This window comes from Urocitellus parryii, chromosome X, assembly GCF_045843805.1.
Source record: "Urocitellus parryii isolate mUroPar1 chromosome X, mUroPar1.hap1, whole genome shotgun sequence".
NCBI lineage: Eukaryota > Metazoa > Chordata > Mammalia > Rodentia > Sciuridae > Urocitellus > Urocitellus parryii.
In genome coordinates this window covers 77,283,984-77,301,507 of record NC_135547.1, presented here as the reverse complement: position 1 = coordinate 77,301,507, position 17,524 = coordinate 77,283,984, and the positions used below count along the sequence as shown (strand labels likewise).

General features: G+C 35.8%; 1 protein-coding gene across 2 annotated transcripts in view; it reads left to right on the top strand.

Moving 5' to 3' along the window:
- Hdac8 (histone deacetylase 8) overlaps positions 1–17,524 on the top strand; it is a 229,219-nt gene that overhangs the window by 105,937 nt on the left and 105,758 nt on the right. For both annotated transcript variants that reach the window (XM_077793756.1, XM_077793757.1), the window contains exons 8-9: positions 207–379; positions 3,603–3,697. In XM_077793756.1, the coding sequence (XP_077649882.1) occupies positions 207–379; positions 3,603–3,697 (268 nt within the window). The remainder of the gene's footprint in view (positions 1–206; positions 380–3,602; positions 3,698–17,524) is intronic.

The window sequence follows — 17,524 nt, the reverse complement described above, 5'->3', positions numbered from 1 at the left end:
TTGTTTGTTTTGTAAGTCAGATTTTAAGAAAAAAGTGATTCACATGTACTCTGATTCACCCTGTTGAGGTAGAAATTTCAATGAAATTGACAGGTTATGTTTCTTTTTCCTTAATTGTTAGCTCAGTAGACTATGAGTCCAACTCGCCCCGCCACCCCACTAGCCTCATCTATAGTCTTCTAATATTTTATATCTTTTTTCTACAGTGTACTAAAGGAGGTGTACCAAGCCTTTAATCCCAAAGCAGTGGTGTTACAGCTGGGAGCTGATACAATAGCCGGGGATCCCATGTGCTCCTTTAACATGACTCCAGTGGGAATTGGCAAGTGTCTCAAGTACATCCTTCAGTGGCAACTGGCAACACTCATTTTAGGAGGAGGTGAGTCCAAAGGAAGGTCACTATGAGAATCTGTTGCCTTCCCCCACATTTTGTCTATTGGCACAGAAAGAAAATTTGGCCTTCTTAAATAGGATATCAACCTGCCTATGTCCCCAAAGCTGGAGTCAATGAACTCTGCCACCTCCACAGTTCAGCATAAGGAAATACTCTGACACACTCCTCCTCGCTTGACCTATGCATTGACTCCTTGTCACAATGGAGTCTGTTTTAATTCCTGAAGTAAATGTCCTTTGGTTAAACCTGCATCAGGAGCTGAGGGTATAGCTTAATGGTAGAGAACTTGCCTAGCATGTGCAAGGACCTGGATCCATCCACACCCAGTACCACAAACGCCAAACAAAAGAAGGAGAAGGAGAAGAAGGAAAACATGCACATTATTATAGATCATCAAAAGAGAGTGTTGTTGGGCTGGAGATGTGGCTCAGCGGTAGCGCGCTCGCCTGGCATGCGTGCGGCCCGGGTTCGATCCTCAGCACCACATACCAACAAAGATGTTGTGTCTGCCGAGAACTAAAAAATAAATATTAAAAAAAAATTCTCTCTCTCTCTCTCCTCTCTCACTCTCTCTTTAAAAAAAAAAAAAAGAGAGTGTTGACTTTGATCCATCTTTTCTCAGTATAGTCTTTGATTCTCAGTTCTAGTAACATCTTTTGGAAACATACTGCTGAAATTCTAACTCATATATCAGTATTAAACATGTGTATTAATTATCTAAGCTGTATTCAAGAATGACTCTCTCCCCCCCAAAAAATATAGTTTGGGGATTGGGGATGTGGCTCGGTGGCAGAGTGCTTGCCTAGCATGTGTAAGGTCCTGAGTTCAATCCCCAGTACTGGAAAAAAAACAAGATTTTGTTATAATGAAGCAAAATTGAGACATCCAGAATCTCTTAGGCATTCTTGTCTTTCACATGTACTGATATTTATATTACTTAACCAGAAGTAATATAAATAGTAATATAAATATCAATAGAAGCATTTATACATTTGAGAAAGAAAGCTTTTGCACCTTTGAGGATGCCTTGCTTAGGATCTTCCATCTACCTACCTGGCACAATCATTATTTCACTGGATAAATAGAGTGATGTGCTAAAATAAATGGTCATACAGATTGAGCTTAAAATATATATAATGGAGGAGCTAATACTTGTTTTTTTGCGGGGGGAGGTCAACCTTTTATTAAAAAAATTAGGGGAAATCCTGAGGCCTTATGTATATGAGTAAGCATTCAACACAAATATACAAACTGGGTCCTTTGGCAGCCTGAAACCCGAGAGGGATCAAAATTAAAGGTGCTTACAAGAGACACCCTCTTATGAAAAGCTGGCAAGAAATATATTAACTTCAACTGAAGAAAAAGATAAAATTGATAAGCCCTGCATGATATATTACTTTCCTTGACGGCACTAAGAATGGTGATTATGATACAGGTACAACAAGGGAGAATAAAAGACCTTTCTACAACATACATCTGTGAGGAATTTTTGTCTGAGGCTACAGCCTTCACTATTAGCATTCTCTAAAGCCCTTTTGCTTTTTCAGCCCACAGTTTGGGCTTTTGAATATGTAAGTATAATTTTTCTTATGTAATGCGTGTTTTCCTGAGAATGCCTGTGCATAAATGGAATCTTTGCAAATTACATCATACTATATGTATATCAGAGACATCTTACTACTTAAGCAAAGCTTATAGTGACTCTTTTTTAAAATTAAATAACCACACCAAATAAATATTTTATAAATTTGATTTTTTTCTATGTCAATGCTTTTTTAAAGTAATACCCATAATATTGAACTGAAACTCTCGGCTTTTTTTTTTAAAGTACCTAGGGTACTTTTTTAAGAACCTAGGGGGGCTGGAGATGTGGCTCAAGCGGCAGCGCGCTCGCCTGGCATGCGTGCGGCCCGGGTTCGATCCTCAGCACCACATACAAACAAAGATGTTGTGTCCGCCGAAAACTAAAAAAATAAAAAATAAATAAATATTAAAAATTCTCTCTAAAAAAAAAAAAGAAACCTAGGGGCGCTTTACCACTGAACTATATCCAAGCTCATTTTATTTTTTATTTTGAGACAGGGTCTCACTAAGTTGCTGAGGTTGGCCTTGAACTTGCAATCTTCCTGCCTCAACATCCCAAGTAGTTGAGATTACCAGCATGCACCACCACACCTGGCTTCAGTTATTATTAGCACATAGACAATTCATAGAAAGAGCCACATCCTCAAACTTCAGTGGACCCTGTTGAGGCCCAAATGACACACTCCAGAAGACCCAGCATTCCAGCCCTTTCAAATGGTAGAAAGGCTTAAGAAAAGGGTGACCATATGTCCCAGTTTATACATATTATTTCAGTATAATGATTTAATAGTGTCCTCTTTTGCTCTTAAAAGTATATCATTTTGGACGATAATTTATGTGGTCACCCTACCTAAAATAGACCAGATTCTATTTCCTTTAGGCTACATTGGGGTTAGGCAATCATTCCATTTTACCCTTATGCTCTTGGAATTTAGCTAAAGGCCAATGTTCTAATGCTTGCATGGCAGAGCACATCTATTCAGCACAAAAATATGCTGATTATTAGCCAGTGTAATATGGCTGCTGGGTGACTGTGACAGGACCTGACGAGATGGGTCAGAGCGTCAATCAACAGTCCCTTTCTCATCTCACTCTCTTTGATCTCTGCCACCAGGCTTGTGTTTTGTGGTGAAAAGGAATGCTGATATTAAAAGAAGGAAGTCTGTTTCTGTCAGCACTTTCCTTTTCTCTTTCCTGGATGGTTTTAGGGTGAGATCTGCCAATAGCTTTAAAATACAGATCACATCCAACAGTTATTTTATAGAATTGTTGCAAAATCCATCACAGAAACCTTCTCATTGTGTAGGTCACCTCTAGGGATCTCAGTCTTGCCAATGTCTCTTGATGGAGTGGAGGAACTTGGATTCTTCAGGTTCTTATTTGTTGGGAGATATAATCTTTCTTGTTCTTGAATTCCCAGTTCTACACTGTGCATGATCTGACTGGTCCCCCAAAGTCTGCCCACTAGGTGGTTTACAGTTATCGTATAAAAATTTTTAGGTGAAATTCTGCAAGTCTTTTGAGCCCCTTTATTAAAACATTTTTCTCTCCTTCCTTACCCTCTTCCCTCTCCTGCTGTTTTGTGACTATTCTTTCCTAACTTCACAATTCTTGATGGAGACAGGAGGCTACAACCTTGCCAACACGGCTCGTTGCTGGACATACTTGACCGGGGTCATCCTAGGGAAAACACTATCCTCTGAGATCCCAGATCATGAGGTAAGTAAGGCTCTGACAAGTCCTCTCTTCTTTAAGGGGAAGAGCTGAGTCATTCCACCTAATCAAAATCACGTCCTCACCACTCAATACCGTTTTGTTGAGAGACACTTCAATAACAATAACACACTGTCTTGGCAGAATAGTGGACTCTTGTTCCAAAATATCCAAGACCTTCTGCCTTTTTTTTACAAAAGATCTCAAAGGCCAACCAACTTTAATTTCTCAATTAATTACAGAGACTGTGGGAAGGGGTCACCTGTTCGCACAAAGAACTCTTTGGAAGATGTGCATATTTTCATCCCCTAGCCTCAAAAAGGAAGGGACAAGTCTTTAAATGTGAAAGCTAGGTTTTCATTTATTTTTTAGAAGTGCCATAGGTGGTATGTAGCATATATTCCTTGGTGGTAATTCTGGTCTCTCAATTAATGTAAAATTCAAGAAACACATAATCACTAACAAAATCAGGTCTGTTGTTTCCAGCTATTAGTGGCATACAGAGATTGGGGCAGGATCATACAAAATGTGAAATGGACCATTTGAGCCCTTTCTATTTCCTTTAGTCATATGAAATGGACTTCACAAAGCAAAGGTGTCTGTTATAATTTTCCCAAAACAAGGTAATGAAAAGCTGTCTGGAACCTGTGCATGTATTGATAATCCAAGGGTGCACCTCTTCTATTCCCACTGCACCCCACCCCTGGCAGGAAGCATGTTATCACAGATCAGGATGTAGCTACAGACCTTAGACTGTGTGACTTTAAATACCAAACTAACACATGCAGCCCCACCTTCTCAAGCTATTTCCCAAGGATGAGGGATGGTGCTTTGGTTATAATGTTAGGATTTCTGCCAGATGCAACAGCTGTATACTCAGGAGCATTACGTTTTTTTAAAGTTACTATTATTTTTTTAAAAAATTAGAAACAACTTAAACTAATTTCTTCCAATTTTCTTCTAACCATAGGTGAGGTATAAATATGTATCTCAGAAAACCCATTCAATATGTCTAGAATACAAATAGAAGGCATGCTATAATTTGAGACAATTTGCTGGTGTCAGGGTTAATAGAAGTCTCTTTTCTTGACTTGACTTACCTTTATTCAGTATTTGGAAGCTTAATGAAATATAAAGGTAAGTGCTGTGAACAAATGTAATTGCTGTTATTGCTATGGGAATATCTCAGATTGCATTGTAATTTAAAGCACTGGGACTTTAAAAACTGATCAAGTTATGTCAGAAAGTAGTTTTAAGCTGTATAAGTCTGAATTGAGAGTGAGTGTTCTGTTCCTAGGAAGCAAAAGCAAATCTAAAGATTCATCTGTTAAAAGACTGATAAAATTTTAATAAACACAAATATTACCTCTGGTACTTGGAGAAGCTTTGTGCTTGAACAGATATGGGTTTGGCCTTACAGATAGAGATGTTCTGTCTTTATATGGAATTATTCTGCAAGATTAAATGAGATGTAATGTGTGTCAAGTGCCTGAGACACAGTTACTGGCACCTAATAGACACTTTGAAAATACACTTTGAAAAAGTTATCTCCTTCCCCTTTGCATGATCCACGCTTCTTACACTCAGACGTTTATGACTATGTCATTCACAAATTTGCCCAAACCCTTTGTGAATCCCTTCTGTCATATCCTTCTGGCATAAGAGATGTGAGTCATCCAAGAAGGAACAAAGAAGAAAATTGAAATGACAGTCTTCCAGGTACAATAAGATAACATTTTAATGAAAATTGCCAAAAATAGACTATACAGTATGAAGGCATATATAAGTTTTGTGTCACAATACACAGTTGCACACAAATATCCTTGTGGTCCTCTGAAATCAGATCAACAAATGGTAGATCAAAAAATATTTGCTGTGCAACCATTGTGTTCCAGGAACTATGCTAGGTGACTTGGAAGATGCAAAGACAGTAAGATCTTGTCCCCCTGCCTCAAGCAGCTAGGGAGGGAAACTGGTACAAGTGTAGGGAGACAGGCCAATGCACCGATAATTGTAATACCAAGCACAATAAAAACCATAAGACAGTAGGAATGGTAACTGTGGAGATGTGCATCAAACATAAAGGAAGTACAAAGGAGTATACCAAATACCCTGCCTTCTAGGAGCTGAAAATGTACTTGAGAAATCTAGTGACAAGGTCAAGATATTGCAGCAGTCAGCTGTAGCCTGGCTGACCTCCTCACTCACTGTCTTTGCTCTCAGTCTTGGGCTTTTGTCTTCCATCTCCTAGGATAACAATCCTCGTCCTCCAAATACCCTTTCCCCATTTCTCTGTTTTTCTAGCTCCGGCTTCAAGCCCTGTGCCCTTCAAAAACCCTTACCTAAGTCTGTCAAACTCCTTTCTTTGAGTTCTTTACTTACATTCAGTTATTCCTTCATTCATTTAACAAATGTTCATTGGGCCCCCATTACTTGCCAGCTCTTATTCAGATCTAGATTCAGAGATGCAAAGACTAACAAGATAAGGATGCTGGCCAGTCAAGCATCAAATAGGAGCATGAAGAAGAGTGCAAGCCTAGCTGGGAAAGCCTAAGAGGAATGGTGCCTGCCTGTATGATTGGTCCAGGTATCTCTTATATTGGCCCAAATGTGACATGAACCCATAGAAAGGCCAATACCTGTCAAGATAAAAGACTAATAAAGGCAACAGAGCAGTGTGCTCAAATCCAGGTCAGATAAGAAACATAGGGGGAATGTTTCAACAAAACTTTGAACTGAATCTTAAAGACTTACTGGGAGTTTGCTATTGGAGAAAGTATTCTATATAGAGGGAACAGAGGTTAAAAAGGAACACTGAGAAGTTTGTGATGTATAGAACAAAGGGTATATGAGAAAGTAGGAAGAATTAAGGCTTGAATGGAAATTGGAGTCAGATTATGAAGAGCCTTGAATGCTGCACTAATGAGCTTATACTTTTTTCCTATGAAAACAGATGAACTTTGGCTTTTAGAAAGCCAGCTTAGTAAAAAGTTAGGAGGCAGACTACAAAGTGGAGGGATTGGAAAATGGAGACCTGTTAGGAGGTTCACGTATACTCCTATAACATTTAGAGTCCTTAGACTTGTGTACCCCTTATCCAAAATGCTCAAGACCAAAACATTACAGATTTCAGATGTTTTTTCAAAATTTTGGAACAATTGTATATACATAATAATAATTGCGTATACTAAGGATATAACAAAATTCTAAACACCAAATTCATTTATACTTAATACATACAATATAAACAGCCTGAAAATAACTTTATAATACACACACACACACACACACACATATATATATATATATATATATCACATATGTGTGTATATAAGATATTGGTACTGGAGATTAAAACAGGTTGCTTTACCACTGAGCTACTTCCCCAATCCTTTTTATTTATTTATTTTTATCTTGAGACAGGGTCTCACAAAATTGCTGAGACTAACACACTGAGACTCGCCTGGCCTTGAACTTGCCATCCTCCTGCCTTAGCCTCCTGAGTCAATGGAATTATAGATGTATGCCACAACACTCAACCAACACAATATTTTTAGTAATTTTGTGTATAAACAAATTGAGGGGGGCTGGGGTTGTGGCTCAGCAGTAGAGCGTTTACCTACCATGCGCAAGGCCCTGGGTTCGATCCTCAGCACCACATAAAAATAAATAAATAAAATAAAGGTATTGTGTCCAACTACAACTAAAAAATAAATGTTTAAGAAAAACAAAAACCAAATTGAGCAATGGAATTTTCCCTTGTGGCTTCAGATCAGCACCAAAAACCTATGGATTTTGGAGCATTTCAAAGTTCATATTTTCAGATTAGGGATACTTATGCATTCTTTTAGCCATCTGGGTTTTGGTTGTCTGCATCCCTCTCTGAATTTAGAAGAATAAGCACCCTATTAGTTGGTGTTCATTCATTGAATGGACAATAAGGAAATGGGTATTTGAATAGTATGTGTCAACATTCATAATGAGAAATTCCTAGATCTGTGTGTGTGTGTGTGTGTGTGTGCGCGCGCACACATGTGTTTTACTGAGAATTCAACCCAGAGGTCCTCTACTCCTGAGCCACATTCTCAGCTCTTTTCATTTTGGGACAGGATCTTGTTACATTGTCCAGACTTGTCTTGAACTCACTGTACTCCTGCCTCAGCCTCCTGAGACTTTGGGATTATAAGCACATGATACCACAACCACAAAAAATTTCTATTTTTAAGATGGAAGAATTGGAAGCACAAACTAGTCTTTCTCTGGGAACACAATTTAACTATAGAAGCAACCTCCTATCCTTCGCAAGAAACTTGAGGTATCCCAGTTCTACAAAAGAGGTATATCCATGGGAAAACACCAGATTACATGCAGGGAATGGAGTTGGAAGGCAATCCCAGCACAAATATTAGAAGTAATTAGGGATGGGACTTCAAGCTTAGCCCTCAAGAGATACAAAACTGGTAATACCATAACATAAATGATCAGAAAGTTAGTCTCAGCCTAGGAGTTGGGAAGCCAAGCTGTCCAGTCAAGCATCAAATAAGAGTGTGAAGAAATGTGCAAGCCTAGCTGGGAAAGCCTAAGAAGAATGGAGCCTGCATGTATGATTGGTCCAGGTATCTGTAATGTAGAGAAACCTACATGAACTCATAAAAAGGCGAGTAACTGTCTAATTAGCACAATCACTTAAACTATTATGTATATAAATATTCTGTAGTCTAATAATACTATTTAGATCCCATGATCTAGGGTAGAATAAGGCAGTGTAGTTTTATATAGATGTTGAACATCTCTAACCTGAAAATCCAAAATGCTCTGAAATCTGAAACTTTTTGAGCACCAACATAATTGCTCACCAACCAGACTGCTTTTGGTGAGCTGATTATGTAAACTATAGCTCATTAATATATGTAGCCATTTAAATGAATTGAGTCTTATATACAAAGTATATATTATTAACAAAAGCATTGTAGTGCAATCTTCTATATAGATTTGTGAGGAATAACATCTTAACAGTACTTATTTCCTTCAAATGAATTTACTAATATCTTTTCATTTACTTAGGTCTTCTTTAACTTTAATTTTTAATTTAAACCCTTCAATAAACAAGTTTTGCACAAATTTTGTTCAATTAATCCATAGGAATTTATGCTTTTTATTTTAGTGTACATGGTATTTCTTAACAGTTTCCAACTGTTGCCAGAATATACAAATTTTTATATTGATCTTGAATAATATAAAATTATAAAACTCACTTATTAGGTCTAGTAAGTTTTCTTGTACATTACTTTGCATGTTTCGTATACACAAACATGTCATCTGTAAATAAAGAGAGTTTTAATGCTTCCTGTATAATATTTATGCTTTTTATTTGTTTTTCTTACCTTATTGCACTGGTTGTGAACACAGGTGAAACCACCAATGCAAGGCTGAGTAATGACAAGTGAACATCTTTGTCTTGTTCCCAGTAATGGGAGGGGGCATTTAATCTTTCACTGTGAAGTGTGATGTTAGCCATAGATATTTTCAAAAATGTCCTTTATTACATAGAAGTCCCCTTCTATTTCTAATTCACTTAGATTGTTTTTCTCATAAATGAGAGTTGAATTTTGTCAAATGCTTTTTCTTTAGTTATTAAAATGGTATCCTTTATTAGTATAGTAAATTGCACTGATTTTTTCATGTTACAATAACTCCGCTTTCCTGGGATAAACACCACTTTGTCATTATGTATTATCCTTTTTATATATTGTTGGATTCAGTTTGCTGAAATTTGGTCAAGGGTTATTGTATCTATGTTAATGAGAGATGTTGACCTGTTGTTTTCTTTTCATGTAATGAATGTCTTTGGTTTTGAGATCAAGGCAATGTTGAGTTGTAAAATTACTTACGAAGGGGCCAGGAGTATACTTCAGTGGAAGAGCACTTGCCTAGCATGTGTGAGGTCCTGGGTTCAGTCCCCAGCACACACACACAAATTGCTGAGAAAGTATCATTTCCTCTTCTGTTTTCTGAAAGAGCGTATATAGAAGTGATGCTATGTCTTCCTGAAATGTTTTATAGAATTCATTAATGAAAATATTTGAGCTGAATTTTCTTTGAGGAAAAGATTTTATTCATGAATTTGATTTCTTAATTATTAATTTGATCTCTTAATGATTATATGGCTATTCAGATTTACTCTCATTTTTTTCATCTTTATTTTTTATTTATTCTCTTAAAATATACATGAAAATAGAATGTATTTTGACATATTATACATACATGGAGCATAACTTACTCTAAATAGGATCCCATTCTTGTGGCTGTACATGATGTGGCATTTCACTGATTGTATATTCATATATGAACATAGGAAATTTATTTCTGATTCATTCTATCTTTCGTATTCCCTTCCCTTCATTCCCCTTTGTCTAATCCACTGAACTTCTATTTTCCCTCCCTCTCTTTTTGTTGTGTATTAGCATTCACATATCAGAGACAGCATTCAACCTTTGGTTTTTTGGGATTATTTAGCTTATTTCACTTAGCATGATAGTCTCCAGATCCAGCCATTTACCAGCAAAAGCCATAAAGTCATTCGATTTTATGGCTGAGTAATATTCCATTATGTATAGATACATATTTTCTTTATCCATTCTTCTGTTGAAGGACACTTAGGTTGGTTCCATAGCTTAGCTGTTGTGAATTGAGCTGCTGCAAACATTGATGTGGCTGCATCACTGTAGTATGCTGATTTTAAGTCCTTTGGGTATATACTGAGGAGTGGGATAACTGGGTGAAGTGGGGGTTCTATTCCAAGTTTTCTGAGGAATCTCCATGCTGCTTTCCATAGTGGTTGTACCAATTTGCAGTCCCACAAGCAATATTTGAGTGTCCCTTTTCCCCCACATTTTCACCAACACTTATTATTACTTGTATTCTTGATAATTGCCATTCTTACTGAAATGTTTGATAGAATTCATCAATGAAAACATTTGAGCTGGGTTTTCTTTGAGGGAAGTTTTTTATTAATGAATTTGATTTCTTTAATGGTTATATGGCCATTCAGATTTACTATCACTTCTTGATTTCATGTTGATAATTTGTCTTTCAAAGAATTTGCCCAGGGCTGGGGATGTGGCTCAAGCGGTAGCGCATGCGGGCGGCCCAGGTTCGATCCTCAACACCACATACAAACAAAGATGTTGTGTCCGCCAATAACTAAAAAAATTAAAATTAAAAAAAAAATTTAAAAAAAGAATTTGCCCATTTGCTCAAAATATTCCCTTATTGTTGTTTTAAAATGTTTATAGAACCTGCAGTGACATTAATTCTCTCATTCCTGATATTAGTGATTTCTTTCTTTTTCCTTGATTATTTTGGCTAAGGTTTATCAACTTTATTGAAGTTATTTTTTTAAAAAGAAACAGCTTTTAGTATCCTTGACTTCATTTTTTTCTATTTCTTTATTTCTGTTCGTAGTTTTTGTTATTTCCTTCTTTCTGCTTATGTTGTGGACTTTTTTTATTATTTTAGTTTTCTACTTTCTTATGATAGAAACTTAGTCCATTGATTTTAAACCTTTTTTTCTTTTCTAATATAAGCATTTTAAGCTGTAAGTTTCCATCTAAGTAGTGCTTTAACTGCATCTCACAAATTTTGGTACATTGTTCTCATTTTCATTTGATGTAAAATATTTACTTCTTTGACTGTTGAGTTATTTAGAAGTATAGGGTTTTTAAAATAATTTCCAAATATTTGAGGATTTTCCCTTTTTGTTTCTGATGTACTTGGGTTTGAACCCAGGGCCCTGCACATGCTAGGTAGACATATTACCACTGAGGTATATTCCCAGCCCTTTTTTCTTTAAAGAGGGAGGGAGGGAGAGAGAGAGAATTTTTTTAATATTTATATTTTAGTTTTCGGCTGAGGATTGAACCCGGGCCACACGCATGCCAGGCAAGCGCACTACCACTTGAGCCACATCCCCAGCCCTACCAGCCCTTTTTATATTTTATTTTGAGACAGTATCTCACTTGATTGCCTAAATGGGCCTCAAACATGCAATCTCCCACCCTCAACTTCTTCAGTAGCTGGGATTATAGGTGTATTCCACCATGCCTGGATCAAATTCTTTTAAATTTACTTTAAATACTTAAATATTTATTTATTTATTCATTCATTTATTTATTTTGGTGCTGGGGATACAACTCAGGGGCACTTGACCACTAAGGCACATCCCCAGACCTATTTTGTATTATATTTAGAGACAGGGTCTCACTGAATTGCTTAATACCTCGCTTTTTGCTGAGGCTCGCTTTGAACTTGCAATCCTCCTGCCTCAGCCTCCTGAGCCACTGGGATTACAGGCGTACACCACTGTGCCTGGCTTAATTTATTTTTGTTGTGCTCAGAGAACAAACTTTGCATGATTTCAGAACTTTTATGGTTATTAAAATTTTTATGGTCCAGCATATGATGTATCTTAGTGAATGTTTAATATGCAATTCATAAAGAATTTGTATTCTACATTATCAACTAGGTCAGGTTGGTTAAGAGTGTTGTTTACATCATCTATATTCCTACTGATTTTCTACTTGCTCTGTCAATTGCTGAGTGAGCTGAAGTTGCTAAGAGTTTTTATATTTTATTTTGAGACAGTATTTCACTTGATTGCCCAAATGGGCCTCAAATGTGCAATCTCCCACCCTCAACTTCTTCAGTAGCTGGGATTATAGGTGTGTCCCACCATGCCTGGCTCAAATTCTTTTAAATTTATTTTAAATACTTAAATATTTATTTATTTATTTATTTATTTTGGTGCTTTTTAGTTGTATCAGTTTGGGCTGCATATATTTTTGAAACTTTTTTTTAGATGTATATACACTTAAGGCCATTATATCCCCCACTTTTTTGGTACTAGGAATTAAACCAAGGGGGCGCTTAACCACTAAGTCATATCCCCAGCCCTTTTGTATATTTTATTTAGAGACAGAGTCTTGCTTAGTTTCCTAGGGCCTCACTAAGTTGCTGAGGCTGGCTTTGAACTCATGATCCTCCTGCCTTAGCCTTCCTAGCTACTGGGATTACAAGCAGGAGCCACCACATCCAGCTCATTATATCATCTTGATGAATTTACTGATTATTGTAAGATATTATAAGATGCCCCTTTTTATCACTGGTTATAGTCATTGTTCTGAAATCTACTTTGTCCAATTTTAATATTGCCACATGTTTCCTAATGACTATTTTTTGTGTTTCATATATATATATATATATATATATATATATATATATATATATATATTCCTCCTTTTATTTATCTCTTCATAAATTGATTTTTAAAGTGATTTCTAACATATAGCTTATAGTTGAGTCATGCTTTCTTTCAAGTATGACAGTCTCTGCCCTTTACTTTATGTGGAAGCTAGAAGGGAAAAAAAAATAAAGAAGGGGGGAGGTGGGGATAGAAATCAGAAGAGAGACCAGTAGGGTAGATGAAGGGAATTGGAGAAGAGAGCAAGGAAGGGTGGGGGTAGGAGCAGGGGAGTGCAATTGATCAAATGATGTTTATATGTATATATAAATATATACACTTATATATATATATATATATATGTATATATATATACACAAATATGCCACAAAGAACCACACTTTTCTGTATAATTAATAATGTACCAATAATAATAAAATATTTACTAGTTGATTTAAAATAAGAATAGTGAGTCTAGTACATATTAGCACCAATCACATTTTGATGAAAAATAACTATTTTATAAGACTAAAAGTTTTCATGAGAAGAAGCCATTGTTGCATACTTCTTCCCATTTCTTTATTGTCTGGCAAAGTATATGACAGCTAACTAGTCATACCTGCTTCTATATCCAATGTGTTTTGATATGCTATTTTTTGTTGAAGCATATGAAGAAAATGCAGCTTCACGGAGATATATAGCTAGAAAGGGGAGGAATATTCTAATTTCATTTTCAGATGACTGTGAATTCTTCTTTGATACTGTACCAAAATTCTACAAATAAAAAGTTCTTTTTGGGGGGTGGGGGGTACCAGGGATTGAACTCAGGGGCACTCGACCACTGAGCCACATCCCCAGCCCTATTTTGTATTTTATTTAGAGACAGGGTCTTACTGAGTTGCTTAGTACCTCGCTTTGCTGAGGCTGGCTTTGAACTCATGGTGCTTCTCCCAAGCTGCTGGGATTACAGGACTGCATCATAGCACTTGGCTAAATGATAGGCTCTTAAAAGTTAATACAGTATGGAATCTGAAATCATATCTGAATCTTTTTTATATATCATACATTAAAGTTCATCAGTCATCTTTTACTTTGGATGGATATTTGATTCATCTTATACATGTTGGCAATTTGGAAAATATTGGTCCACTAAGTTATACTAATAACCCAAAAGTTGATACATTTTATTGAGTATCAAAAAAAATCACATTGATATCATCCCGGGGCAGGGGCTTAAATGTTGGGAAACTGTCAAGCTCACAGTAACAAAATGAAGTTTTCAAAAATTATAATTTTCACTCAAAAAACACAAACACTATCATTGGCAACAAATACTACCAGTTGTTGACCTGAAATGATAGGCTGACTTCATTTTTGAGAAAATATTTGTCAGATAGCCAAATACTTAATCATGGTTTATCCATCAGTTTTTCTTTCAAGCAAAAGAAATATTCCATGAAAAATTTAGCTAGTTAAACTCAAAACTTAATCACAGATGTTCTTTTCCTCAAGACAACTACCATACTACAGTTCATACAAAAAAATGCCTTGCCCATACTCCCTGTTTTGTTACACAAAATAATAAATCCAGGAGCTGGGGGTGTTACTCAGTGGTAGACTACTTGCCCACCATGCACAAAGCCCTGGATTCCATCCCCAGTACTTTCAAAAGAAAAACAAAATAAAATCCAGCATCAAAATTTAATAAAATTAATACTTTTTAATGCTTCATCAAATACATTCTTAAGTGAGACTGGATTTGTTGTGTATTTTACTATGAGTATACGACAGTAAAGAATACAATAGCTGCTGGTATACTTTGGTGCCACTCCCTTAATTTATACCATGGCCATGCTTTTGCACCTCTGTGCAAATACAAAGTTGCTCCAGCATAAACCATGAGATTCAAACATGTTATTCAGCACTTTGAATATTTTAGCACTGCTTGTTTTTGTTCCCAACCATTCACGTTAAAGGTCTTCTTCAAAGATTAGTTAGTGCTGATACCACATGACTATAAGCAAAACAGCAAGTCCAGCCACGTTGTAGATTTGTATGGAAGGTGAGAGTGCAATTCAGAAAGTAAGATGTGAAGCACGTCTTCATGTTTACAGTTAAATGTTTAAATAAACAAGTTAATGTGCCACTGAGAAAAGGCAGTACCGCGAGTTGTTTTACTAACTTTTCATCTAGTCGGCAGTGAGCAATGTCAACTGTCTAAGGGTTTATTGGTCTCTAAGCTATTGTGTGCAATTCTCCAGCCAATGCAATACAGTAACTTCCCCATAGGATGTTCCATTGCTGTTTCCTTTCTAGTTTGAAAAGTTATAACAAACAAAGTTTAGCTTCTAATGAGTTCATCATGTCTACACTTAAAATATGCAATTCCTTTTCTTTTAATGAATTAATGGTCTGAGAATAATGCTACAACTCAAACAATGAATTATTTTGAAACTATTCAAAAATGTTATATTGCTTTAGACACTATAAGGTAAATTAATGACATTAAAAGACTACTTTAAATGACATATTAAAACCCATTGATTTGCATAAATAATATGCAAAAATAATATAAAAACATGTTTAAAAGATAACTTTAGTCATATTTTCATTTCTTATTTATAATTTCCAATTTCTTAGAAGTAAATCCCTTCCTTGCATGAGTCAGAACCCTCACTGATGCTTTCAATTTCTTATTTTTCAGCTTCTATAAAAATAGATGTTATAGCACTGATTTGAAAAAGCAAGTGTTTTAATCTCCCTTTGTTAAGCCAACAATCAGAACCATGGTGACTACAGTTTATAACAATTTATTATATATTTTATAAAGAACTAGAAGAGAGGAGTTCAAAGGCTCACAGCAGAAATAAATAATAAATGGTGAAGAAGATAGAAATTCTCATTACCCTAATTTGATCATTATACAAATACATGCATCAAATTATTGCACTGTGCCCCACAAATATTTACAGTTATTATGTGTCAGTTAAGTTTTTTAAAAAATAAAAATCAAACAAAAAAGGATATGAACAGTAATCAAAAGAAAGCATGCGTGTCAGCTCCTTCAAAAAAGCTGAAACTATTCTTACCATATAATCCAGCAATTGAACTCCAGGGCATTGTTTCTAGAGAAATTGAAATTTAATGTACACAACTGTACATGAATAAACATTTAATTTTAATAGCCAAGACTGGAAACAACCCCAAAGTCCTTTGGCGTATAAATGTACAAATTATACATCTAACAAATGTACAGAAATTGTACGTCTATCTCATGGAATACTATTTATTCAGCATTAAAAAAGAATGAATGTTGATGTGTAGAACAACTTGGATGGATATAAAGGGAATTATGCTGATGTGAAAAAAGCCACTCTCAAATGGTCATATACTGCGTGGTTCCATTTATATCATATTTAAATGAAGAAAATCATAGACATTAAGAACATATTAGTAATTTCAAAGGATTAGAGATGGAGTGAGGAAAATAAAAAGACACCTGTGGTATAATACAAGGGAGATCTTGTGGTGATTGATCAGGTTTGTATTCTGACTGTGGTGATGGTTACATCAGTCCATACACATGATAAAACTGCATAGAACTAAATATACACACACACCATTTTTCTTTCAATTTATCTACATCATGATATTTGGGCACTTTTTTTCTTGTGGTGCTGGGGATCAATCCTGTAGTCTTGTTCATGCTCTACAAGTGCTATACCAGAGAGTTTGTTATGGTTTAGATAGGTGGTGTCTCCCAAAAGTTCATGTGAGAAACAATGCAAGAAACTTTAGAGGTAAAAAGATTGAGTTATGAGAGCCTTAACATAATCAGTGCATTAGTCCATTTGAAAAGAATGAACTGGGTAATGATGTAGGTGGGTGGGTTGTGGCTTGAGGAGGTGGGTTGCTGGGGGCCGTGCCTTTGGAGATTATATTTCTGTCCCTGGTGAGTGGAGCTCTGTCTCTGCTTCCTGATTGCCATGTTCAGAGCTGCTTTCCTCTGCAACACTCTTCTGCCATGATAGTCTGCCTCACCTTGGGCCCAGAGCAATGGAGTGAGCCATCTATGAATTGAACCTCTGAAAATGTGAGCACCAAATAAAATTTTTCTCCTCTATGTTGTTCTTGTCAGGTCTTTTGACCACAGCAGCAAAAAAGTTGACTAAAACAGAGTTTCTTATAAACATAATGGGTCATGGTTTTTAAAAATCTAATCTACCAATCTCTGTTATTTAATCAGTGTTTTTAGACCATTTATTTTTAATGTAGTTATTGATATGTTAGGGACTAATTCTGCCATTTTGTCTTTTCTTTCTGTTTGTTCCCTCTATTTCTTCCTCCTGCCTTCACATTGGTTATTTGGACTTTTCAAATAATTTCAGTTTTATTTACGTATTTTGAGTATATCAACTTGTATAGATTTTTGAGTGGTTACTTTAGGTATTAGGTTATACATATATACCTTATTACAGTCTACTGATATCAATGTTTAACCACTTTGAGTCAAAAAATGTTTCCTTCATTTATAACATACTTTGAACATTTCATCTACTTGCATTTAGAACCACATTAGATAATATTATAGTTTT